This window comes from Calonectris borealis, chromosome 20 (genome assembly GCF_964195595.1).
Source record: "Calonectris borealis chromosome 20, bCalBor7.hap1.2, whole genome shotgun sequence".
NCBI lineage: Eukaryota > Metazoa > Chordata > Aves > Procellariiformes > Procellariidae > Calonectris > Calonectris borealis.
Window position 1 is genome coordinate 6,595,404 of NC_134331.1, and position 27,379 is coordinate 6,622,782.

General features: G+C 37.7%; 1 protein-coding gene across 3 annotated transcripts in view; it reads left to right on the top strand.

The window, feature by feature from the left end:
• The window catches only part of CA10 (carbonic anhydrase 10), a 211,492-nt gene that overhangs the window by 38,992 nt on the left and 145,121 nt on the right, over positions 1 to 27,379 (top strand). For all 3 annotated transcript variants that reach the window (XM_075169614.1, XM_075169612.1, XM_075169613.1), the window contains one exon: positions 3,759 to 3,833. In XM_075169614.1, coding sequence (XP_075025715.1) covers positions 3,759 to 3,833 — 75 coding nt within the window. The remainder of the gene's footprint in view (positions 1 to 3,758; positions 3,834 to 27,379) is intronic.

Genomic DNA, 27,379 nt, shown 5'->3' on the forward strand with positions numbered 1-27,379 from the left:
AAGGCATACTCTAGGTTTTAGTGGTAAAGGCAGAAGTCTCTGACGTATTAGAAATTAATTTTTTTTTTAAAGATATTTAACCCTCTTTAGGAATACTGAATTGCTTTCTAGACTTTTTGCCTCCCCAGTATCTTACGTGACATGCCAAAAAAAGGAGCTGCCATGGAGGAGCTGCAGTGTTCTGGTATGAACACAGGAGTATCAGAATCCGCAAAGCAAGCATGCGTGTCTCTCTTTATGGTACTCAAGTGGGAGAATTGCAATGAGCGGTACAATAGTTTTACTTTAACTGAAATAAGAAGGATGCTGAGAGAATTTTGCTATTTTCAGTGTCATGAGGTGGCACATATGAAGAATCCTTTTCCTTGGCAACAATTCCTGAGCCATAAGGTTGAACCTGTTTACCCAGGCACAGTGCCATTCTGTCAGATGGGCATTGATACACCAATTGTAGAGACCCTGTGTTGTATGTGCATCAGGTGTAAGTGTCCCAGATAGGATTCCCAGCAAGAATTGTCCATATGTCTCTTCATTCTAATTTTATATTCCCTTGTTCTATTACTAATCCAGGTATGGGTCTGATTATGTTTCAAAAATAGAGAACAGCTTTTTTCTTCTTTAATAAGGCTTCTTGCCCACTTGCATAACATAAATTGGAGTAATGGTTTAGGAGAAGTTTTTGGAAGACAAACTTTCCTCCTTGGCCTTACCAGACCCCCTCCTTCTGCATTCAGAGAAATGAGAGCTTTATAAATCTTTTTCCTTTCTAAGCAATGTCCCTGTAGAATCCATCAGAGTAAATCTTTGGCACCAGGCTAGATTTCATACGCACAGCAGAGTGGAAATATGTGTTCAGTCACTCTCTGCACTATTTTGCTGGATGTTTTGCCTGAACTGGTATAAAACATTGAGGTTTCAGGGTTCAGGAAAGAGCATAGCACTGGGGATTGTCTCCCTAGCTGCTCTCTCACAACCACCACCTGCCTTTCCTCTTGCTTTCCTTAGTGGCCTCAGTTTTCTGTAAATCAGCAGGACTCCCAGCATTGCTTTTGCCCTGTGTTAGATATTTTATATGGCTATGGTACAACATCTCATTTTGCTTATTGTACTCCTTTTTATGTGTTTCATTTTCATGTGTATTGAAGAGATAAGGATCTGATATCTGTGGAACGTGCAGAGTGATGCCAGGTCATGCTCTTCTTTGACAGCTGAAGCAATTGCACAGCCATCCAATTATTTAGTACAAAGCTTTGATAATCTAATTTTCTTGCTCATCTCATGCAGACTGTTCCATACTAATGCAGCAGGTTTGAAAAAATATGACAAAAATCTCAGTTTTCCTGATACTCGTTTTGGAATTAGCTTTACTTAGTGTTGGGACAACACACGGAAGCAGAGCTGCAGAGGTGGCCTCTTTTGATTTTGGTTTAATTTAAACTCTGAATAAACGGGTTATATTTTTCTTCTGGATGTGGCATGTACCATTTAGATTCGCCACAAAGTGGACAAAAGCAATACATTTTTCGATGGTATATGTTTCTATGAATGCTGACAGTAAGCAGTTGTGTTTGAAAATACCCATCCTCCCTGAAGTCTTCTTAATTTGCCTCTATCTACATACATACTTTTTTCACCCACTTTTAAAATGCAGCTGCCTCTGGTTGGCTGAACCAGCTTTAGCTGTACGTACTACTACAAGATGCACTTTAATGCAATGTAGTTTTCTGGGAAATTTTAAGTAGAAGAATGATTGCTGTGCTTCTTTGGGACTCACTTATTGGTATCCTCTCCTATTGCTGAAGCATCCTGAAGTCTTTAAGGACTTCTGCTGCAGAGCATAGAGGCATAAAAGCAACCTGCATAAACCAGTGCTGAGATCCAAAAAATTGCAGTTCAGACTGGATATGAATATTTTGCAGCTCGGATATTTTGATTTTGGGTTGGGATTTGCCATTTTCCAAATGTTTGTATAGTGCAGTCCAGCACAACAAAGCCATAGACAGTTTGAGTTCTCTAGGCAATGATATAAAAGCTAAATTAATGAAGATAATGTCACCTGCAAACTGTAAAGAGTGCACAGTGGAATAGTCCTTTCAGTTTAACATGTCACCATTCAATTAATGGAATGAGCATCAGTACTGCAAGGAGAAATCTGCATCCACACATACCCCATTCCACTAGCGTGTCTGGATTTCTGATAAAGCAGAGTGTTGGTCCTTCTGTCAGTATGTTTAATTAACTTCAGCTGTACTTTTGTTTCTGCAATTTACAGTCAGTTAAATCATAAATATTGTTTTGTAACTGATAGAACAGTATGTAATGGTCCTCGTCTTGTATCCTTTTTAGTCTGAATGTCTCATCCTCTTTGTAATTTTTAATGACAACAACAATTTTTATTATATTGCTGGAACTTTTCCCGGGATAATTGTGCCTTTTGTATATAATATGTGATCTAGAAATGAAACTGCAGCAGAAAGCTGCTAAATCGAGCATCTTCTGTAGCTGTGTATTTATGTTAAAAAATTTTTGGACCTAGTGCAAGAGATTGAAAGTATCTTATAAACCAAAACCAACCCCAAATGTAAGTTAACGATACGCAAGGTAGCTGAGCTTTCTGTAGCTCAGTGAAAGAGAGTTGGTCTCAATATGAAAGTATCAAGCAAAATACAAGTGAAGGCAGAACATATTTGCATATCAGCTCTGATCTGCTATCTTATGGAAATCAACTGCATGTTTGTCTTGCTGTGTGTCTGTATGCCTTTTGAAAGTATTTCCAATTAACAGAGATTTTACATTTTGACCACAAAATTTGCTCCAGTTCGGATTTCCTTCAAGACAAAGAGAAGTCATGACCTTACGAGTAGCAAACTGACTGATCAAGACCTTTCTGCTCTTGGCTTTTCAAGAATTTAGTGAAGTCATTTAAGCAACAGTCTCATCAGGGGCAAACTTTATCCAAAGCTTAGACTTTTATTGTTACAGCCTTCAGAATATTGGTCAAAGAAACCTTTCATTGTGTAACTGCACTATGCTATCAAATGCAACTGTAATATAGTTGCATGTCACATATGTGTATCAGAAGCAAGTATCTTGCCTAGCTACCAGGATGACTGTGGTGGGGGATAAGTAGTGGGTGCTGCATTGCAGACAGAGAAGATCGCAGAAAAAACTTACATTCCTGCCTCAGCATTATAGCATAAGCCAGCATTTGTGAAGCTATGGGCTATGTATTTCTGTTCTGGTTTTGGAACTCAGAGCACATGGGATGAGAGGAGGAGCAGTTATAGACACAGCTGTTGTCTGTGGTTCACTCTGTCACTTCTTCCCGTTCAAAGTGAGAGATTATTGGAGAACTTGGGAAAGGAAGGGGAGAAACTGTTTTTCAGTCCACCAACTTGGACTCAGATATTGACGACTGTGTATGAGTGCACTCTTTTTCTCTGCATTTTTATCCCATACTGAATATAGAGAAACCATCAATAGTGCTATAGATCCTCATTTTCTACCTGCATTTTTAAGTTTAGTGATCAGTTCTTCAGAAACTGAGTATGTTTTACTGTATGAGAAACAGGGACAAGGTCCTCTAAGATAGAGATGCTTAGCATGTTTCAATAAATTGAATAAACATCACTTGGGAACTTGAGGAACGGCTCTTCTGTAGAAGATGATACCCTGTTTAGAGTTTCTAAAGTTTATATAATTAAATATTTCCTATGCCTTGCCTTAATTTTATGGTTTCTTCAATTATTTCTTTCTAGCTCAACAAAATTCACCAAAAATCCATGAAGGCTGGTGGGCTTATAAGGAGGTGGTCCAGGGAAGCTTTGTTCCAGGTAAGTGTGATTTAAAAATCTTAGGTTTTGTTAAATATTTTTTCACTGGAATTAATATAGTTGGGTTTGGGGGAGATTTTTTGGTTTTGGTTTTTTTATCCATTGCAAAGATTTGAAGTACACAAATACTCAACATCACATTATAGTGAAGCGTAGAAAGGTTTTTGTCAATACATTGTCCAAAGACCATGGCTGTTTTCCGGGAAAGAAATCACTTTGATGACATTTCTGGTTTCTCTCAGTAAAACTAACATGATGTGTTCTGTGTGTATGTTCTGTGTATGGAAAAGAGAAAGAGAGGACTGAAAAGCAGTATTGTTAACTGAACAAATTTACTTACCTGATGCAGCACTTCTAGATAACCCCATTTCTACAAATTTAAGAGTATATTAGGAAAGGAACCTAATTGAAACATGAACCTAACATGCAAGTTTCACTGATTTTTGTTTTGGAAACAAGAAACAATGAGTGAAAAAAGATGAAATCCTAACTTGGCTTCAGTAAGATTTAGTAAATGGTAAATAATCAGTAGGCAGATAAAAGGATCTAAGTAAGCAACACCAGCTGAGTTTGATAGGCAAAAGTGAAATTCAGGCTAGCAATAGCCTGGCATTGGTCAGTATTCGTAGAACTCCTCCAAAACATGTGTATTGGTTGTCCTAATGCTATATACTCCTTAAGTATCATGTGGTCTGAGTAGGCCTTAGCTTGTTCTTTTTAGCTCTGGATCTCTCTAACACATTTCAGGATTCAAGATGCCTGAGACACTAGTCGTTCTTAGACTGACAATTTTTTATTTTGTTTTTGGCCTACATTTGACACCTGATCCTTTTGTGCTCCCTTTCTGTAAATTATTTTATTCTTTTCTTTCAAACAGAATTACTTTGTTGGGTCTTCACTGTTCCATTTGACTAGATGTTTCCACTTAGAAGAGGAGTCAGGAAACTTTAGCAACCTCCATTTTCTGTTCAGTTGTGGAGCTGATCTGACAGTACATTCCTCATTCAGTATACACAGAAACATTCAGTGATTATTTTGTTCAGTATGTTTTCAGTGCAATTGAGATGAATATGCATTAATTTATGTATATTCGCTATATATTATAAGCTAAAATAGTGCTTCAAGTTCTATCATGAATGCACCATGAAAATGGCTACATGATCTTTATTTCCTCAAAGTACTAGAAAATATTACTTGGCCATTGTGTGATCTATTCCTAAGAATCTGTAGAGTTGATCTATCATCAGATATTTTCACTGTTGTGACAACAGTTACAATCTGACAGTCATGTGAAATATCCAAGATGCTGATTATCTTGATAGGAATACTAGTGCAAATGAGATGAAATATTTCAACCCACAAGTTCCTGACACTGAAATTCTTGTGAAAATCAACACATATGAAAATCAACATCTACAAGCCTGGAGTTTAATTATTGATGTAGCATAAAGCAGCTTTTCTGATTTACTTGAGATTGGTTTGGGCTGTCAAAGACGCTGCAGTGTATTGTTGCATGTTTAGTTCCTAGTGTTGATAGCAGGGGAAGAAACCTGGAGGACATAATCACCTGCTTTCAAGAAATTTCAGCCTTCCTGATTTGCATGACCCAGGTAGATGCCCAGTAGAAGGTGAATGAAAAAAAATATTTGCTTAATATACCTTCTCATTATTTCAGCTTAAAGTTACTGAGAAAAATAATTTAATTGTCAGCGTGTAAAGAAACATATGTGATCAGGTAATGCTTGTAGTATTCTAGTCTTAACACCATGAGAAATTTGGGCTTGGGAACATCCTTAGAAGATTAAGGAGGAGACAGTCATGACTCAAACTTTCAAGAAGGAAGACCTTTTAGACTAGTGTGGAGAGAGACTTCCTTTCTGAGAGAACCCTGAATTACCCATACATGTTGAATATCGGACTAACCTAGCACACATCCTCAAGAATTGGTCCAGAAGAACAATTATGAACAGCTCGCTGAAGCAGTCATGCAGAAAGCAACGGTAATTTGGGGGCACCTTTCTTGCAGACTGTCATGTTTCTTTCAGATTCAAACTCTGCAATCTATAAGCCTCAGCAGAAGAGAGAAATCCCATAAATTTGCACAGAACAAACAACTAATTTTTTTCAGCAGCACCTAGATTTTGGGGTTTTTGAAAACCATATTTAAAGCATTTCAAGAGTGTATTTTATGCTTATGATCTCAGACTAACACATCACAAAGGATATGTTAGTGCATATTAAGTTCATCCATAATGTTAGCAGTCACATATCAGATCTTGCATGAGATGCTAATTAGCACCTGAGAGGTGATAGCTACAAGGCAGTCTGAAGAGCTATAGCTGAAGTTGCTGACTGTTTGCACCGAAGTAAATGGCTGTAGCCATCTGCTAAGATGTTTCCTTTCCACAGCTGTTTGTCCTGTCCCAGGGCTGGAAGTTACCACCCCCAAAGATATTAGAAGGGAATATTTGTCCAAGACACTGTCGCTGCACTTCAAAACTGGCATCTCAGCTAATACAACTGACGTGAACACAGCTCTTTAGCTGCTTGGGGGAGCAACCACAGGCATAGAGATGACTAGCTGGGAGTAATAGCTTTGTAAAACACTCCAGGATGAGTTGCTAGAGTCTGTCTGTCATAGCTTTGGCTGTGTGAATACTTTTCACCTACTTCAAAGCAAAGTCACTGTCTTTCTTTGAACTATCACTTCTTTCATGTATAGTTGTGTAAGAATGCATTTAGGAGTGTATCACAACATGCCTGGGTTGGACTATGCCATTCATAAGTTTTTCTCCTTAATACTCTGTTTGGGGTGCATTTAAGTCAAGTCCTAACAAGTGCTCTGGATCCTGCGCAAATTTGTCTTTGAGCAGTTCATAAAATCAAACCATACTTCACTACATTCCCCAAATCCCAGACTCCCTATACTCTGAGTTGGATTTTAGAAAAATTATTTTAAATCCCTTTCTAATGTAATATGTTCATCTAGGCCCAGTTTTTTTCCCAGATTCTGGGATTCACAGCTTAAATTACATGTTGTAAACCAGTGGCTTACAATCACTGATGTGTATCTCACAGGTAGGAGAGTTTATAGGCAGAGATGAGGTGCAAGACCCATCACTCTTCCCCAACTTCCCTTCTTGCACTGCTCAACAGAGAAGAGAGCAATGGTGACTGACGGGTTCTCTCACTACAGTAACTGTGGCTCAGGTCTGTCTTAGTGCCAAGCCTTTCAAGTGAGGGTGCAGAGCTGCCAAGTGCAGGAAGGAAGGTGCATCAGTGGCTGGATCTGTGTATATACTAGCGATGCATAAAACGCTCTCCCATCTCTCACCTTTTCTAAAAGCAAAGAATTGCTGTTATGATTTAAATCATGTAGGCAAACAAAATAGAAAGTAAGTAGTGCTTTAAAATGTTAATTGAATGCAAATTAGGTTCCAAATTAAACTTCAGGGAGTGTTCAAGGATGAAGAATGAATACTTTTCTTTATGCATGGTGATTTGCATAATAATCAAATAATTTATATTATTACATACTTTAACTACGTAGACTTTTTCTGGTATGGAATATCAAAGTAGTTCATGATGGGTTAAAATACATTTAAATAACCTTTTCTGTATCTTTCGTTTGGCTGAGTTTTGCTGTGACTATGAATATGTCGTGCCACTGAAGTAGCGCAAGCATTTTCAGGGTGACAAAGGCAATAATATTCAGACTATTCTGTATAATTTCCTTTACTTCAAACAGGTGCACATAACCTTTGATACTCTTGTGTGTCTGATTGTATTGATTCTCTTCCTAATGCTCCTGTTTTTTTCATAGCATCACGAAAGTGGGCTTTGGGAAGCATAAAATATAAAGGTGGTTAAATCTAATTTGTGATCACAGAATTCACTTGCCAAAACTCCATCCTGTTACTGAAACTTTGGATTACATGTTAATACATAAATCTGCTGATTGCTACTCCTGCATTGCTCCCTTTTGTACTAACTATAAAATTTCTGCTAGTCTTATTTTGGGACTTCAGGAGGCTGTAGCATCACTCACCGTGTGGTGCATTTTGCTTGTCAGTGAAAACAGTGGTGCTGTCTGAGCTACAGTAGTGTTTTAAACAGTCTGCACACACTCTTCAAAATCATTCAGTCTGGTGCCGACTCTGAAGAATTAACCAGCCATATATAATTATTTATTGGAACAATAATAGCAGTTTTTCTTTTAGAAAGCAATATATTGGAACACTTCATTTCTTCAGGGTGATGGAGCATAGATTCTGGAAATCATTCACTTATTGATTGAAATTTAGGTTAGTATGTATAATATTTCAGCTTTGGTTATCAGTTAAAGATAGCTTGAAGGAAATATATTTTGTACCAAGTATTTTCTTGGTTTCTTACTTCCTTTGGTGATTCTGCAAAAACTGTCTGTTTACAAATCATGTAACTAGAAAGGAAATTAGATTTTTTTGTATTTTTGCATGGGAGTTAAATATAATTAAAATGTAAAACCATTGTTTCACTTTTCAATGAATTGTTGATACAATTCATTATTTTAAAATAGCAAGGAATAGATGAGTTGACAGCTTTTAATTTGGAAGAAGAAAGGAACACTGTTGAAGGGAGACATTTGATGGCCTCAGTTCTAATACAAATATGGCAACATTTGCTCATCTTCGTATGAATTGTAACCAAATTATAGCATTGAGTTTGAGACACTCTCACATTAGTAGTAGTGCTGTACTTAATGAGACTATCAGAATGAGTCTGTAATTTTGAATCTTCCATAAAAATGTAAAGAGGCTGGTTAGAGAGTGACTCACACCTCAAAGGTTTGATTTATCCCCGAATTTAAATATGAAAAAAGTGGAATTTAGCACATTAGGATCTGGTTATGCTTCTACGTACTACTGTACCTTCACAAGTAAGTACAATTCCATGTGATGCAACTTAGTCTCCAGGTTTAGTCAACATTTAGTCTTATTAAAAGTTTTATGGGTACTATGTCTGAATTAAAGCTGAGTTTTCCAGATTAATAATTTCATGGGTTCGATTTTCCTTACAAAGCCTCCAACGCTCCTGTTATGTGGATACTGGTCACATTTTACTGGGAGATGAATTGTCCCTTGGCAAGTCAGTGATACAACTGAGAGAACCATGCGATACTTCTTTATAGCAATAAGTGTATTTAACAATCTCAATCTATGTCTCTGAACTTCTGGTAACGCAAAGCTTTAAGCAAATATAAATACTGTGAGTTATTTTATGAATTTACCTGATTTTAATACAAATGTGAATCTGCTTGCTTTCATGAATAGATGGAGAAATAATTAAGATACCGTGTTTGAGTGGTGATCTGTAATGTTCTCCTTCAATAGCAATCATAGAGGTAGAAGAATCAAGGTTGACATTGATTGTGAAGACCTATGTGTGAGAAATGGGATTTGCTTATTCATTTAAGAAAATGCTACAAGTGGCTGCTGAACAAAAGTGTCAATTTAATGATATTCTAGGATGTGCACTAGGGGCGCTTTGCTTGTGCTTTGCTTGCACATTCTTAGCAAGTTGAGGTGAGAATACACAAGGTGTTCATTCATCTGACTGCGCTCCAGCAGTCTTTTGTCTGTCCAGCAACTCTTAGTAATTAAGCAGGATTAAGGGCTTTGGTAGCAATCCTTCTCTGGGGTTGCCAAGCAAGCTGAATCCTGAACTCTCATCTATCCTGTAAGGAGTGCAAAATGAACTTCAAAGGCATAAACCACTTTGGCTGACAGGACAGCCCTGTTTGCTGTAATTTCAGTTGGGCCATTTCTATTGCCAGTGACTAGCCCTTAGAAGGTGCCAACAAGGATGGCTGCATTAACTAGCAATATGCTAAATTTTTTTTAGCTACATCCAGCTTCTGCAATGACTTCCCAATATGCACAGGAAATTTTCTTCTAATTGGTTCCTAGTTTCTAGCTAGCTTTGAGTTACCTAGAAATCTCCCTAGAAGCTTTCTGTGAGACTGTTTCCTGACTTAATAACTATGGTCAGTCTCAAGCCAGGAAGAAAAACAGCCACTACAGCTTTCTGAATGGTGTCTTATCCAGAGATGCAAAGGTGATGGGCAGTGAGCGGTTTTTCAAAACTCCCTTTCTAAAGGGAGTAAAAGGGAGGAACAAAGAGGAGGAAAGGGAGTAAAACCAGGAGATTGATTGATTGTAAGTAGGTTAGTCACATTATCTTGTCTAAACTGCATTATAAAAGCTGTGATGGACTATGTTAGGCCTAGTTATATCAGTTTCCTTCTCCTATTTATGGCTTGTGTACCTTTAATGTTCCAGTAGTGGGTAGTCTAAGCTCACACTTAATAAGCAGAGTCAAAGAGAACCTACTGTCTGTAGGTGCTCTATACTTGATAGTAATACATAGAATATTTCTTAATCAGAAGGAAATAGCTCCAGCTTTTTATCACTTTCTTCATTAGTTCTGTTTAGCAATGAAAGAAGACTATAATAAAACTTTGAGTCAATGCAGAGGAAGATGTACAGGACCGCAGGACACTACAGAGTGTGGTTCTCCAGGGCATCTGACTGTGGAGGAGGTGTCCTGGCAGGCGGCCTCCAGGGAATACAGTCAGAAGAGGGCAGCTCTGTCTGCCTGCCTGCAGCATGGACCTTCTCCCCTTCACAACACCTGGTGGCATGGTGATTTGGTTCCCACAGCCACCTTCTCGCTTGAGTAAGGAGCCCAGGATTGGGGATCATCCTTTACAGGTGCTTTTGTTACCCGCATGGAACTCAAAAAGTTACTGTCTTCAGGTCCTTCCCACTCCTTTGAATACCCATCTAAGCCGTCCTTTTTACAAGAGCCTTTTGAATAGAGTAAGTTGCTGTCTTACATATGGCCTGTAGCTGCAACCATCTTGCAAACAGATCTCTGAATACTTTTTTTCCCCCTAAGCTTCCTTCACTCCTTCAACAAAACAAATAAATAAATTTTAGAGGGCGAGCAATGTGAACTAATCACAGTAAAGAACTCTGAAACTCTAAAATTTTAAACCTTGCCAGACTTGTGGTTGGACCACAGTTCTTTGCTAAAGTGGTCTCAGATCCCTTTTCCCTTAACAGCCTAATTGTCTTTCTTGGGTGTGTTTTTTCCTCCTAAGTTATGATTAATATCCGCAGAAGAAAAATTGCATGTAACAGATGTATTTCGGACTTTGCTTCATTATACTGACAGGACCAAATGATTCAGGTTGTCTTCCTGTCCATTTCTAGCCACCGTCAGGCACTGCAAAGGTCAAACCTTCCCTTTATAACAAATACTGCATTGGATAGCATGTTGTATCTTGCTGTGTTACCAGCTGTCTAGTATCTCTCCTGCTGAACCTGCAGGTTCCTCCTGCGAGGGCACAAGCAGAATCCCCCTACTACTTCAGGGACGTGCTAATATGGAAGACAGTAATCAAGGCAGTAATCTGCAGATCCTTGTCAATTATTGTACCTCACACTTTGCTGTTAGGTTAGATGCCAATTTTAGGGACAGCAGTGCTCCAATTACTTTTTGATGAAATTGAAAATCCTTTTTCCCCCTATCCTGAAGTGGTTCCTGTTTACCTTGCAGTGAGACTAGAATGGGTTATAAGAAGAAAGAACAATTAAGTAACACTAGTTCTTTGAGACAGCTGTACTTGGTAGGGCTACCACAACCTGCATGGATGATGGCTTCTAGCTGGGAGGAAGTTTAAGAGATGGTGGTTACCATTTGGGCATTTATATCCTCAATCGGGAGAACAGGGAGCAGTATCAAAAACATCTGCTGTCCTATACACTGTGGAGTCTACAATCATTACAGAATCTTGAAGACCTACAGTTACTGTTGGTTAAGTAACTGCTCTTTCTGCAAATTTAATGCAATTTATTTTTTTTTTAAATATTATCCCAGCCCACTTTGAACTTGTTAAAAGTGAAAAGCCAGCAAGCCCACCCCTGTGATCTTTCAAGGGTTCATCATTCCATGATGAGCACATCCTCTTAAGCTTTTGCTTAAAAAAAGAAGGATCATTCCTGTGCAGGATCTTAGAAGTTTGGGCTTTGGAACAAAAAGGTAAGGCTAATATTAGGAATCTTTCTTTTCTTAGGTTCTTCACTGTGACCTAAAAGCAAAGGAAGGAATTCCAAGTATAGAAACTGGTATATATAGGAAAGGTTTTATCGTATTCTTGACAAGCTAAGTATAAAACCAGTTGAAACAGTGGACTGTAACTAAGTCATTAATAACTGAAAGCTTGTAAATCCTTACTTTGAAGGATTATTCAGGATAGTTCTAAGTGCCAGACAGCAAGGCTCCTGCGTGTTGGTGCTGCTGAGCATATGTATTGGTATATTAAAGAAGTTTATCTTACCTTACACCTTGATAGGCTACTCTTCACACAATATCTTAGTAGTTCTTGTCACCCTTTGGCAGTAGACATTTTGATGGTATCCAGTCTTAGAAGAGTAGAATTGAAGCACAAAGAAATCTGATAGAAGAATTAGTGGCTGCTCAGAAACCCAAGGAACTTTTCTAAGCTAATAATCTAAACTGAAAGTGAGTAATGACATCTGCCATGGTTGATTATGTAAGGAGGGGACTTGGAGCTTTGGCTGTTTTACCTAGTAGTAGTCTTTGTTTGTGTGTGTGCATATGTTTTTGTACAAGACAGATAGTAGCAGTCATCACTCCCTACATTAAAAAAACCCTTTCTTTATAGATTTTTGTTGTATAGTGTAAAATAAGTTCGTATCTCGTGGAGAAAGAAGTCACTGAGAATAACAAAGAATAGTATTTGTCTGTGCTAGTAATGTTCTTCTGTAGTGGCGTGTAATTGGTCTTAATCAGAGAAGGGTTACAATGCTTCAGCTTATGTTTGCTTAGGTACTTCTCCCACAAATCTGTATGGGATGAGATAGAACTGGAAGGGATCGCAGTATAGCATGGAAATAGAGATAATGGATGACACTAAGAGGTTGTCTCACCGCTCCTCCTGTCATTATCCCACTTGCAAAAAACACTTTTGTAAAATGCTTTGATGAAGAGAATTGTATTTTAAGAGTACTACAATTACAGTTTGCAATTATCAATTAGGAATCCACCTCTTATTTTACTGAGACTATTTACATCAGGATATTTTAGTGACTTCAGGGAGTTACATTGGTGATGAACCCAGCACCACTGAGGAATTCATATTAATACAGCATGCAGTTTTCAATTCATACATCTCATTAGTACAATTCAGTGTCATTAGGGTAGAATTTGCCACTTCATACAGAGGAAAATAGGGTCACTGCAGCTACACCCTTATCTGTGGTGACAATAAACTCCTGTGAAGTAAGATCACACCACTACTCTGTGTATGGTTACACAGAGTAAGTCTGCTTGTTGTTTGTTGTCAGTGAAAGCTTTACTGTTACTCACAAGGAACTTCTCTGTCAAATCCTGTCCTCTGCCTAATGGAGAAAGAGATCAAAAAGAAAAGGAAATGAGGCTGTTACCTAAAGGTAGATACATCATACAGTATGCAAGTACTTTCCTCATAGACTGCTATGATTTAAATTGTGAATATGGAATCAGAGGGTTATTATATCATAGTATTTATTCAGTAGCCTGCAAGAACTTTATTTCTGAAGTACTGTGTGTGTATGTGTAGGATTACTTAGGCTCTTCAATTAGGGGATTGCTATTGACTAGATAGTCTGAAAGCACTCATTTGTACTCAGTGAAAACTTCCTCCTCTTGTAACACCTCTCTAAAAAGGTCAGTTGTGAGTTCACTGAACCGTGAATCCATTGAACACAGTCAGGAGCAAAATCCATGCTCATTATTTACCATGTCTGCCTGCCTATAAGTATGTGGAATTATTATTTGGGGAAGTTTTACTGCTGTTACTTACACACATTAAAATACAGGTATCGTATAACATCACCCCGCCATGGTATTTCTGGGCACATGCTATTTGTGGTCATCGAGAGATTTACTATCTCTTACAAAGAAACTCACCATAAAATACAGTCACCTACTTAATGCATTTCCGGCTACCTGCTGACCCTGCTCAGAGCTGTAAATCGCATTATAGTTAATGACTCTGGCCAAAGAAGGAAGCTTCCTGAATGTTATTGATTGTTTTTTTCTACTACTGAAAATACTACTTAAAATTGTCACTTTTTCCTTCCTGAATAGAGTGTGGTTTTATATTAGGGCACTTTTTCATTTTGTATTTATAAAATGTACAAAAATGCATTAGGGTTTCCAGACCAAGCAGTCACCAACTTTATAGTCAGGACATAAACCCTGAAAATAACAGCATAACATCATAATGGGAAACCTGACAGGTCGTTAACTACAGCTGTGCAAATGGCACTGCTATAATTCACAAGTGCATGTAGACAACATCACAGCCTACAGCCTTTCAGTATCGGGTCGAAAGAGAAAAATATTGAAGTATGTAGCACAAAATAACCAGGTCACACTGGACGTTGTTCACTTGACACCAGACCACATTGCTGATAAGGTGTTCCACCCCAACACAGAGGTGGTTTTTTAGGACCTTTTTATGATCTCCCCCTAATTTATTATTTCTGTGTCTTTAATATCTAGGAGCTTCAGTTATGGGGGCTCAGGTGAAGAATGAAGGTCTTTACACAGAGAGGTCATTTTACAAATATTAAATCAGATGTAGGTAAAGAAAGATGGATAAGGTGAGTTCAAGGCAACAGTATGGAGGCTGGGAGAGAATTAAACAACCAGTTTAGATACCTGTGTCATCAGGCTAGTCTGCCTAGTGTCCCTATGCTGTTGATTAAAAAAGAAAAAAGATGTTCCCGCAGGTCCTTTGGAGAAACCCATGTCTTTTGGCTGGCTAAAATGAAGGGGTACAGCTGCCCCAACAGAGAAGCAACAGCAGGCAACAGGATGGGCACTGTGAAGTTAGCATACCTCCTTCACGTGCATTACCAGATGTTCCATTTCAAAGGCTCATTTTAATAGAACTGAAGAATGTTACATGATTATTTGCCGTGAAATTTTGGCATTATCTCATACTATGTTATAACTTCAGAAGTGAGGAAGGAAGAAGGGTGGATGTATGCAGGCCAAGTAATAGCCAATTGCACTGCCACTGTGTTTCAGTTTAAAAACAGACGCAAAGGTTGAAAAGCACTAGTGTTTAAACAATGACATTTCAATCAGAAGGTGAGAAGATGAAATTTTTCTTCCTTGCTTACAAGAACTATTTCAGTCACGCTGGGTTTAGTAATGTCTCTGAAATCCAGGTGTTACTTTGTTTCTATACTAGAATAATTAGAAAGCAACTCTGACTGAAGTAGTCCCTGCAAAAGCTGGCCACTGCCAGTTTTGAAAATCCTAGGTTATTATTATGGGTCCCACTGAAACCAGTGGGATTTGCTTGCCGAGTCAAGTGCTACATCCCTTGAATAAGGACATCAGAAGCTGATTCTTTAAAAAAAAAAGAAAAAAAATCAATATTTACAAGATTCTATTCCTTTTACAGCGGTTTTATTTAAAATCATCTCTTTCCAACTTCTTTAACTGGAGTGAAATTACTTACTTAAACAGCTGTGCAGCATAGCCTCCATCTCTTCTAATCTAGAGTGTTTACACTGCAATTGCATTAATAATGTGCTTTTTGAGGATATCATGTTTTAATACTGTATCCTTTGTTTCTCATGGAGGGGAGGGGCTGAATGGAAGGAATAAGCCTTTGTACCTGGGATCATGCTAGTGTTACCACAGCACTAACAGGTATAGGATGAACAGGATGCTCAGTTCTGAGAGGAGCTGCTCCTTCGAATCTCAATCAGATGCGGTTAAAGCCGTATTATGGGCCAGCTGCCCTTCTACAACATACAGATAGGAATGATGGCTAATGCCCAGCTTTAGTCCCAATTTAGAACTGCAGGATTTAGCTGTTCTGTGTTACTCAGAGGATATAGCATATGACATATGAGAAAGCATCTCAAATAATGTCGTCAACCTTTCTGCATTTTCAAACTAGGCTACATAGGGCATGGCTACAGAATACCCATTCACTATTGCATGTCAGGCCATTTCCCAGAAGTGAGTTCTGATTCCATTTTGCTTTTCCTATCCAGCAGTTGGGCATCTTCAAATGGCTTTTCTTCCTAGTCTTAAATTAGGCTTTCTTAAAATAAAGAAGAAACAAATGACTGAAGTCTAATAGGATATGGCTGAAACACTTACATTGCATGGCTTTGGCAGGCTCTATTATCCACATACTGACATCTTTAGAATTACCCGGTATTTTAATGTGCATTTAAAATTGGCTAACAGGAGTATAAATTAAAGTAATAGAGAAACTAGTCTCTCAAGATTTTATTGCTCATTGTAATTTCACATTTATGGGCTTATTGCTTTGTGGCAGGACTTGTGGCTTTTTAGTTCTGGAGACTACAGTAGTCTCCAGAAGATGGTGCCTCACTCAGAGCCTGGTGAAATTAATGGAAGTCCTTCCACTTGACTTGAACAGGCTCCGTCTCAGGGCCATAGTCACATTATTCTCACTGTCGACTGCTTGGATCTAGTTTCCCGGTTAAAAATGCTGTCCAGTGCAAATTCACATTTAGATAGACTTTTAAATACTGTATCCCAACTTATTTTACATAATTTTTCATGCAACTCCTATGCCTAGTTTAAGTAAAAAAAAAAAATTAAGAGGGCAAAAAAGATGAAAATGAAAATTATGTATTTGTTGAGATGTGAAATGAGATAAGAGTTGTGCGCAGAGATATGATGCTCTTCCTACACCTCTTAACTCAGTGTAACCACAGTGGAATTCTGGAGAGGACCAAAGGAAAAGTACTAATTAAAGTGGCAAAATTGCATTGAATTGAAAGACATGAAGCTCTTCTCCTGTATTAATGATGTTCAGGTTTCTGTCTGTCTTACCATTGTTTCTCCTTTGTTGCTGATTCTGTAACTACTCTTTTCACAGCCTTCTTTGAATTAATAGTACATTTGGGCAGGCAGAGATAAACGCTTAAGGAAGGATACAAGTAATATTTGTGGAAGGTAACACAGAAATTGTCCCAACTTGTTACATCAAGTCATGAGTATTTACGTTTATTTATATCCATTAATTATAACAAGAACTTTATATTTGCATCATTTTTGTGTCAAAACTCTACCTAAAACACCACTAGATTGTGAAGATAAAGACGTGAAGGAGCTCCAGAACATGAATACTATAGAATACTGAAGAAAAAAAAGTTACTCAGTTTCATAAACAACTTCTTGATTTAGAAAGTCCAGTTTGAAACACAGAATATTTTCTTCTAACCGTTTTCACTTTCAGAACTGGTTTAGCAGTCTAAGTCCCAGTGGCTTTTTAAGATTGATGGCCAGATCTACAAACTCTATTTAAGTGCTTTAAAATGCAAACGACTGGCCCAGGAAAAGGAGCTAAGTACATAAGATACACAGTTTCTCCCAAAAGGCTCTGGGAATTGGACATCCAACTTGCTTAGGCAAGAAGATGATAAGATCCCAGGAGGCACCTACTGTATCATTTAGTGCCTGAAGACCATCATAATTCTGACCGTAAAGTTCCAAAGTATCCAAATCATCTTTAAATAAAGAACTTTAGTCCCTGAAAGAGTGTTCTCTATTCTCTTAGGGGTTAAAAGTGGGGTAAATAACTGAAGTATTAGTTAACCCCCCGCCTCCCAAACCCTACCACAAATTAAATGGAAATCCAGAGAAAGTTAAATGACATTAAAGCAGTACAGGCAGAAGAAGTGGGTTCAAGTGAAAGATATTCTTGTTTCTTGCCTCCTTCTGGGAAGATTTCTGGTAAACTGTTTCTAATGTGCCCTTCAGGAAGCTGTTACTGACACACTGGCATTTAATTTTCAATTTCCTGCTTGACCTTGTTCTGCAATATGAGTTTGCAGTGGTTTTCATGCGTAATGTACATAAAGACACCTTCAAATACTTAGTACATAATACTGTTGCTAGGCCATATATTTACAGCGAGAATTTTGTGGAGCATGCTGTTCATAATTGGAGAAGAGGGGATTCTTAGTTGCAAGCTCTTAAATACAAAGCTGTTGGAATAATGTCAGCTGGCTTTAATAAGAAAGTATTTTCACAAGTGTTTTGAAGATGTATTTTTGCTTACCAATCACACACCTACAGTCACATTTCCCAAATTGTATTAAAGTACAGAATATCATCCTCTGCGTTACATCTGCCTCCGTAGAGAAACAGTGCACTAAATCTTGTAACATGACCTGTATGCAAACATTATGTTTGTGGGATTGGGGTGGAGAAGGGGGTCCTGGGTTCTTTTTTGCATTCTATATGATTCTGGTGCTTTTATAGGCAGAATACTTGTCAAAAGCCCTGCCATTTGCTATCGCTGGATAGAGACAGTAAACGAACATTTTTGTCATGCTTTTCTGTAGTAAAGGCAAAAGGAATGGCACAAGAACTTCTGTCTTGTTTTGTTCACTAAAGGAAAGCTCCGCTTTCCCTCCAAATGGCTTGATATACTTGCTTTTATAGCCAGAATCTGCTGTCAGAAACAGTGCATTGGGCAGTCCAGCCCAGTACATATTCTATGATTATGAGATAAAGTTTTTACAGATGTGACTTTTAAAACTGTCTTGAACTGCACAGAGGTCCTTCATATTGTAGTGTTAAACATGCAGGCAAATTCGTATTTTAGTGAAGTACTTTCTTTTTATAGCAGAAGTTTAACAAATAGAACCAGGTTGAAGTGTCCTTATTCAGAGAATTTCTAAATTTGGTATGTGTTTTCACTTCCTAACTTGCCTCTTCATTTCACGATAGATATTTCCTATGACCCCAAGATGATACTGTGCCTCACCTCCGAATGGCTGTAGGTAGTCTTCCTACAGTACAAGCTTTATTTTGTACTGTCTCCTTGGCATACTTTGCATGAAAATATATAGTGAATTTCATGTTATGAATGGACATAATCCCAAATATATTTACATCTCCTCATCAGCTGTCTGAGCTAATGCCCAAATTCGTTCTTTGTCAGAGTCTGAACTCACTATAAGCTTAACAGAAATGATCAAACTTTAGTCTAGCCTTTTCATGACCTCAGTTGGATTTTTCACCCTGAGAGCCCTGTTGCTTCAGCAGAGACATTCAGCCACCTGGTGGAGCTCACAAACCTACCTGATCCAAAGAATAAACAGAAATAGCTGTATCTTTAGGCATTGCACTAGTAAGTGCAAATTCTGCTTCTTGTATTTCCTTCCTCTAAAACAATCAAAACCTCCAAACAGACCCAGCTACTGTGTAGTGTAAACCAAAATACTAAAGACCAGAGAAGGTCACAATATTAAATTTCACTAGCCTCTAACATCTTAAATTAATTGTTCTATTCATGCTGATATTAGGTTTCTGGTTTTTTTCAAGTAGGTTTTTCAGAACCACCTTCTTTGCTACATGGTGCTCCAGTTGAGGTGCATACAGACACGTGCATGTGTATATATACACCTATATCTATACAGAGTTTTAACATTTTTAACATTTAACACTCAAATGTTTGATATCCAAAATGTTTATCTATAGCATTCCTTATGGAAGACCTACAGCTGTGTAACAATAGCAGGAAATAATACATCTATGGTAGAAATTAATCGAGTAGTTGAAGAACAGCAAACATAAATTATACTACAAGACAAAGCTTAATTCAGCGGATTTTTATGATGCGTGGAGACGGATAAATTGCTCCTTGAATGCTAAATGAGATCTTTGCATGAAGATGCACAAATAATTTCAGGTTGTTTTTTGTTTTTTTTTGGTTTTTTTTAAAATTTCTTTTAAGAATTGAAACAACCATTGGGATGCACCACCTTTTTTTCCAGCACGATCTTGTCAAGAGGCAGTCGCCTTATTTATGCATTCTTTTATGGTTTTTAATGTTTTACATTTTTATGTGAATGTACTTCTGAAAGAATTTGGGCTTTTAAAAATCAGTTTTCTAGAAGTAAGCCACAGGAAGTCAGGATGGTAGTATATAATTCTACATTAATATCAGCCAACCAATATTGGGAAAAGCCTATTGTCTTATTTTTAGATGCAAAAAGATGGGTCATCTTGGAAACTTCTGATGTCTCTCTGGCACTTTTACCCTGTGTCTCATTATTTCTAAAGAATTCTTACTCTGTTCTTTTTTGTAGTTCGTCACACTTGGGTACCAGGCTGTACGTGATGCACAGCTCTAGTTATCTTCATGTACTTTCAGAATACTCTTATTATTATTTTAAGATAGCTTGTACATTGCCATTTGCAAATAATCTGGAGTATTGTGTCCAAAACAATGTTTTCAGTGATAGTTGAATTTGAGCTGATTTTAGATTTCAAACACAACCATTTTGTCGAACTCTCAAACGACAAACTAGCCCAATTCTACTTTCACCTGCAAAAGTACATGCCAACTTTAGAGTTGTGCACTATGAGAAATTTTGTACATATTTCTAGTATTGAATCTACTGCAAGTAATTAATTTGATAAAAGATCATAGGATTTTGGATATTTGATTCTCTCATTTATAACCTAACAATCATTGCAGTGTTTCTGTGCAGACACAATAGAGAGCTACGAGGGCTAATCAGCAAAGGGAGAATAGGATGTTTTGGATAGAGGAACAGCATATCCATATTGTGCAAAGGATTGCAACAGAAAGGAAGAGAGTTACCATTTTCACTCCAATTTAGCAATGCAAGTTAGCATGCACTTAATCCAACATCCTTTCCAGCTGCTGTATCTAAAGTTAGGAATGTACTTGTAGGAGGACCAGCAACCCACAATGAAGCATAAGAGTGTCAACAGCAGACTTAGCTCTGATTGCTAGGTCCGTGAGCAATAGTTTTATGCAAAATTGGTTTTTGCTTTGATTGAAATAAATGGAAAATTTTATTTAGTAAAAACAGTAAGCCCAGAATTTTTTAAGTTTCACAAAACTGGCAGCTAAATCCAAGAACATATGTCCAATTTACTGTGTGGGCAAGGCATTTCTACAGAACTCTAAAAATAAGTTGTTGTGTATGTTTTCTGAAGGTGGGAGTGACCTTCTGGAGATATTTGAGCTTTTAGCATCTTCAACAGGAAATGAATCACCTACTGAGTTCACCATGTTCTGTAGGTATTTCTTGTTCTAAATTTAGAGTCTGTGGGACTAAGTTTCTTCTCACAATTTTTACTTCAGATTTGCCCTAGTATAAAGGGTGTGGGAAATAATCTGGGTGTGGGGAATTGCTTTTGGATTCTACCACAACCACAATAATAGTAATATGAGGTATAAAAATAAAAATTGAGCCGTAGAAATGACTACCCTTTTGTTTGTAGGTGCACATTATGTATAATTATGTAAGGCTGGTATGTAGCGCCCATTCTAATCTCCATTTTCAAGCTGATTATAATATTTCAATAAAATGAAATAAGAATTCCTTGCTGTAAAAGCATCCCAAAGCATCTCTGTCCAAAAGTACTAACTAGCTTCCTGCGTGTTTGAGGTTTTCAGATACCTTTTTGTTTCTCAGCTCTGCACAGTATTGCCATTCATGCACGTAACAGGAAGATACAGTATTGGAAGTACTTAAGGAGTGTTCAGGTATTTAAGGCACCAGTGGTGGAAGCCTGTACGTATTTCATATCACTGTAATCATATTCTCAGTAGTGTTTTTGCACTGTCATGGCCTCATCACAAGATATTACAGTTCTTAATGTCTGGTTTCTTGCCACTCAGTTTTGTTGAAACTGCTTTGTAGATACTGCAGCTAATCAACTGATTAAAGCCTAGCTGCCTACACCAGGGCCCTCTGCTGGTTTACACTAACAAGACTTTTCCAGTAACTTTCTTCGAAGTAGAGAAAGGAGAAAAAACACATTCAACTTAGTTATGAACAATTTCATATCTGGTTAGTTCAGGAAGAATTCAGTGTTAAAGGTGACTATAAGAGTAAACAATAGATAGTGAGCCTCAAGATTCAGTTCTCTCTTCAAGAAAGAAAAGGATTCCATTTCTCTCCACTGGAGAAACAGTCCTATTTGATTGAGAGAATAGAAGGGTAACAGTCAACATGAGAAACCATCGTCACAGACCTGTCGTCACAGTACTGAAGAGATTCCAGGATCTGGAAAACAATGTACATCAGTAGATATTCTTCAGCCATAGTCTTTGGAATGGGTCATGTAGGCAAGCCAAAAAGATTGGAGAAAAGGCACCAAGTCCTAAGTAAACACTTCTAGTATTACTGTCAACAACTCTCCTGAGACTCACCCTGCCATCCGTCCAACACAACCAGTCAAGAGAAGCCGTAGAAGTCTGAGCTTCATTGGAAAGAAAATCTGCTTCTCATCAGCTTTCAAAGTGAAGAAATATGAAGTAGTACTTGTTTTGGGATATATGGTATGATTTCATGGGCAAGCTTCCCAGAGATTGTTTGATGGAACAGAGAAGCCTCATGGCAGCAGGCCAGCTGGCATCCTCAACAGCACTTCATGATCTTTGGAACCCATGAGAAACAAGCAAAGCTTCCTCCACAGATGGCTATCAGCCTCCTACTCATCCGTTCCTCAGTCTGTAACTCTGAAATCAATATTTTCATAGGCAGTTCAAAATTCCAGCTGGACCTTCTATAGACATGCACTCTTCCAGCTTCTGTTGGTAACCATTTCTTCCATTTTTACATGGGCTTAGCCAATGGTTCTTGGTGTTGAAAGTCTTCACCCCCAAGCAACAGGGACTGCACTTTCCAAGGTGAAGTTATTGCATCATCCAGTCTCTTTTGTCATCAGGGAACCCTGCTCTCCTCAAAATACCTACCTTTGCAATGGCAAAGTCACTCAGATTCTAACTTGGAAGAACAGATAGTTTTCTAGCTCTAGTTTCTGTATGTTTGCCTTTGGTCCTTGTTCTGGGTTCCTTGAATCCATCCTTCAAAATGCAGAAAGAATCAATAACTCCTATTGTCTGTTGATTAAGATACTTTGTCTTTCACAGCGCTGTGAAAGCTGAATTTTCATTTCAGTCTGCCCTGGCACCATCATATTTGAGTGGAAGAAGAATCAAGATTAATCCTATCTTGTAACTAGCTAATGTTACGGACATCCCTCTGGTTTTTGAAAGGCTTGCATAATCGGTCATTGAGATTGGTAACCTGGGTTTCACTGTGAGTTGAGAAATTTATGCCTAGCGCAGATCAGATTCAACTGTTTTTACCTCCCTCACCTAAATCTTTCCAACAGTCCTAACACAAGGCTAAGTCTTATCCCCACATGAGAAAGGACTTGCTTCAAACTAGCACGTCAGTTATGTGCATCTGTGATATGAATTACACAAGACTTCATAGGTAAATAGGAAGGAATTCAAATTTTCTCGTTCTGGGAGTTCAGTGCTCCATCCACAGACCATTTCCATTATTCATAACTGTACGTGCAGATCACTGCTATCATTAGAGTTCTTTTGGAAGAGACATCTCAGTATCAAAATGCAAACTTGTATCATGAAACAGGGTTTCAAATACAGTATTTGCATTCTTGAAATTTTGTTTTAGAACATCGTAATTAAAAGAATACCAAGGGAAAAATCAGTCAAAGCAATGAATAACCTTAATTAGAGGCCTTGCTGTACCCTCTGATCCTAACTGATAGTATTCTTGCAGTTTGAATTAAGAAATACCTGATTCACTTTCATTAAACAATGTTTTATAAGCATTTCCTTCACTGTTTCTGGTTATAACATCAAGTTAATTATAAAAATTATTTTCCTGGGGACACACAAGTGTAAGCAATGGAAATAAAAAAAATAATCATAATACATCTATACAAAGGTACTTGCTCTGGGCTTTCCATTCTCCAAAGACACTTTAAAAAGACTGTTCCTCAGTTGTCTTTATGAAATAAGTGGATTACAAAGTAATACGGAATAGTGAAAATGTTGCATTTCTGTGTTTTGTTAAGTATTAAAACTTAATCATCCTTGATTTCTGCTACTATTCAAATATATTTTCTGTATTCTGTCACTGTCACTTTGCACTACACTGTTTCATTTCATTTCACTGAAAACCTTTTACATATGGCCAGGAACAGGACCATCACCAGAAAGCTTATTTTTAGAATATTTCAAGGCTGATCATGAAAGGGCTATGCCTCCTGTGCATTAAAAATAAAATAGTAGTTCTTTGTCAGACCTCCAACATTGCATATTTTAAAAATGCTTATTGTTATTTGTGACTATAGAAGCTTGTGACTTTATACACTTCGCATAGTATATTCCACATTCTTTAATATATATGTTAGTACCAAATTTCAGAGAACGTAATTTCAGTATGTTTTGCCAACTCATAGCATGTCTTAGCAAAGGATGAAAGAACACTAAGATCTGGCCTTCTGACAACATGGTCCAGGAGACACCCTTGTGTCTTGACAATGTTGAGGCTTTTGTTGTTTTTAAACCATTGCCACTTTCCTAATTAGCTTTTGTCATGTTGCCTTTGAACAGCTAAATAACTGACATCTCTTTCAGATGTCTTGCCTTTGAGATTAATTGTAAACATCTGCCAGCTGGTGAGCACAGTAATTCTTGTAGTTGTTCAGTAGAGTTCCGGAAAGGATATTAGTTTATTTTCTAAAGCCCTGCTTTACAATTTCTTTGTAACCTCAGATTCTGTGTCTGGATTTTTCCTTTCTGTCCCTCACTAATAGTGTGTCCCTGGTTTTATGTGCAATAATTTAAAATGGTAGAAAAAGGTAGAAAGTAGAAATCAGCAACAAAGTAAAATGAAAAGAGTCAGTTAATGTTGTATTTCATCCTTAAGATGGCATAATTCAAAAGTATGTGTTTATGTAATCTGTAGAATCTTTTTGTATTGTCAATGAGAAAAATTAGTTGAAAAGTTTCATTGAAGCCTTTTCTATAAGGGAATAAAAGTTTTCCAGTATCACACCAACATTTGGGAAAACAAAAAATACTTATTTCAAATGCCAGTACAAGTAGGAGTAGATGGGTGCCTACATGAGCAACCTGAACAGATGGTTAAAAAAAAATGAAAGTGGATGGCTGAGAAAAGGTCCCTCTGACATTCACTATTAGAGACAACAGTGGCTGTTAATAAAGCAGAGTTAATTCTATAGCAAGGAGTGAAATATTATTTAATCAGCAGTACTTCATACATAATTCAATTAACTGCCTTCACTCATCAGTATTAACGAGAGCTGGAGCTTGGATTAATGTGCTTGAGCTTCATAACAGCACTCCCAGTCTACTTAAATGCTGCCAAAACTTAATAAAGCGCTGCCAATCAAATTACAGTATCTGAGCCCAGTGCATCAATGTGCTGATATTACAAATCATCGTGTGCTCACATCATTGTTTGCTAATTTCTTATTTATGCTGATCTCTGCACTAAACAGTTTAATTAGTGTACAGTGGTAGAACAAGTTAAATTTCTTATCACTTTCTTGATGTCTTTAGGATCATTCAAGTTGTTGAGCAATAACTATAACTGGTGTATCCATGTGCTTTCAAACACATAATTTTTTAAGTATTAACTTTAATCAGATGCATAGATTGCCAAGGAGGGATTTCTATTAGTCAGAAAAATAAGGACACTAAATTAATTTCTGCTTTGGTGCTGAAGAACATTTCTATTGTGGTCTGTGCTTTTCTAGGCATAACAAGGGTCTCGCCCTCAGTTACAATGAACAACCCTGATTGTGCCATTTGCTGCTGCTAGTACTCCTGTGATTTCTCTCACTCCAGGAAGAGAGGTGGGACAATGAAGGTTTCCAAAATATTTTCCTCTCTGCCAGTAAGGGATTTGATTCGTAGAAGCTGATGAGGCTGCCTCAGCAGAAGCTGAGAAAATGATGCTTTGGTAATTATGCCACATTCAGTGCAACCTGTGGCCAACCTCATCTAGGAAAGTTCAGAAGAGCTAAGCCCAACCTTAAGAACTGCTGAAGGGGGAGGCAGCCTGATGCTGCTTACTCCACCTTTAACTCTTCTGAAATAAATCTCTGCTGCTCCTCAAAACGCTTGGCCATGTTTCAGCTGGGTGAATTGAGGCCAGACCGTGGCACCCAGGAGGAGATTGAACTGCTGAAAAGTTCTTTGAAATGTAAGCTCTGGAAGCATTACAAGCTGTCAGAAGAATCGGAGTAAGATAAATGACATTATAGAGAAAACACGGAAGAGCATGCTTTTTTTATATTTCTTTTTAATCTTAACAGAAGAAAAGAAATGAAGATGTCAGAGGAATACAGTTTTTGTATACAGCAAGGGCCTGATAGTTTCAGAAGCCCACAACACAAGTTTGAGGGAAATTTTGTTTAAAAGGAATTTGGAACTGTAGATCATTCAGAAATATGTTTCGGGGGGGCAGAAAGGCATATGCAAGTCACACTTGACTGAATTCTACCTGAATAGACTCTACCTTTGCCTTTTGAAAATTATTCCTGTCATCTGGAGTATGTGAAATCCAAGGAAATAAAAGGTGTCATAACCATTCAGTTCCTTAATTCACGAGGTGAAATACCAGCCGAGGCTGAATTCGAAGTGGTGTCATTCTGTCGGACGCTCTGGCACTGAATTTGGCATCAAGTCTCTTGAGGACAAGTGAGGATTATAAAGTGCAGCACAGTACATAAAAGCATGAGACAGCAACCAGAATTTCTCAGAAGAACAGAAAAACTGGGTCTATTAAGTACTTCGCAAAGAGGAACGATATTTATGCTATATGTTCACCAAGTAGTGCCATCTGAGGATTTAGCAATTCATCTGAAAAAATACTAGATGGTTAAGGCTAAGTTGGATATATTTTAAAAACAGAAAATAGTGGAGAACCAAACCCTCACTTTTTAATAAAGTCAGCACCACTCTATTTAAACAAAGCCTCACCTTTGGAACCTTTTCCATACAGTTAGTATTTCTCCTTTACCATGTTTTTGATAGGAGTTTTAACAGCAGAAAATGGAATGCTACGTTGACAGCAAGTATTTCCTGATCCAATATAATTATCAGAACCTGTATAAGGATGGCAGATTTTTAGGGGTTCAGCACTGTGCAAGTGCCTCGCAGGTGGAGCATAAAATGAGCTGCATTGACATTGAAAAAAATAGTTTGAATCTTCTGATAAAGTTTAAATCATACTTTATCATTTTGCCTTATATTTAAAATAAAGAAATAAAGATCATCTGAAGGAAAAAGTGCAGTGTCTACACAAAATCTGTTTTAGACTAACAAAGAGGCACTCAGGCTTTTAGCCATTTTAAGTCAACAGAGTCAGGAGAACCACTTTCTAATTCAATTTCTAAGTTTCAGACACTTTTGGTGACATTCAAAATACAAGATTGATCAGAAAAATCAGCAGACAATACATGATGTGAAAAGTGCTAATACAAGTAGTATTTCAAAATGGAAGCAGACGACTTGGTTATGAATGGACTACACCAGGATGTTTTTCAGCAGTGGCTATATTTGTCAATGATATAAAAAGCTGGCAGCAAATGTA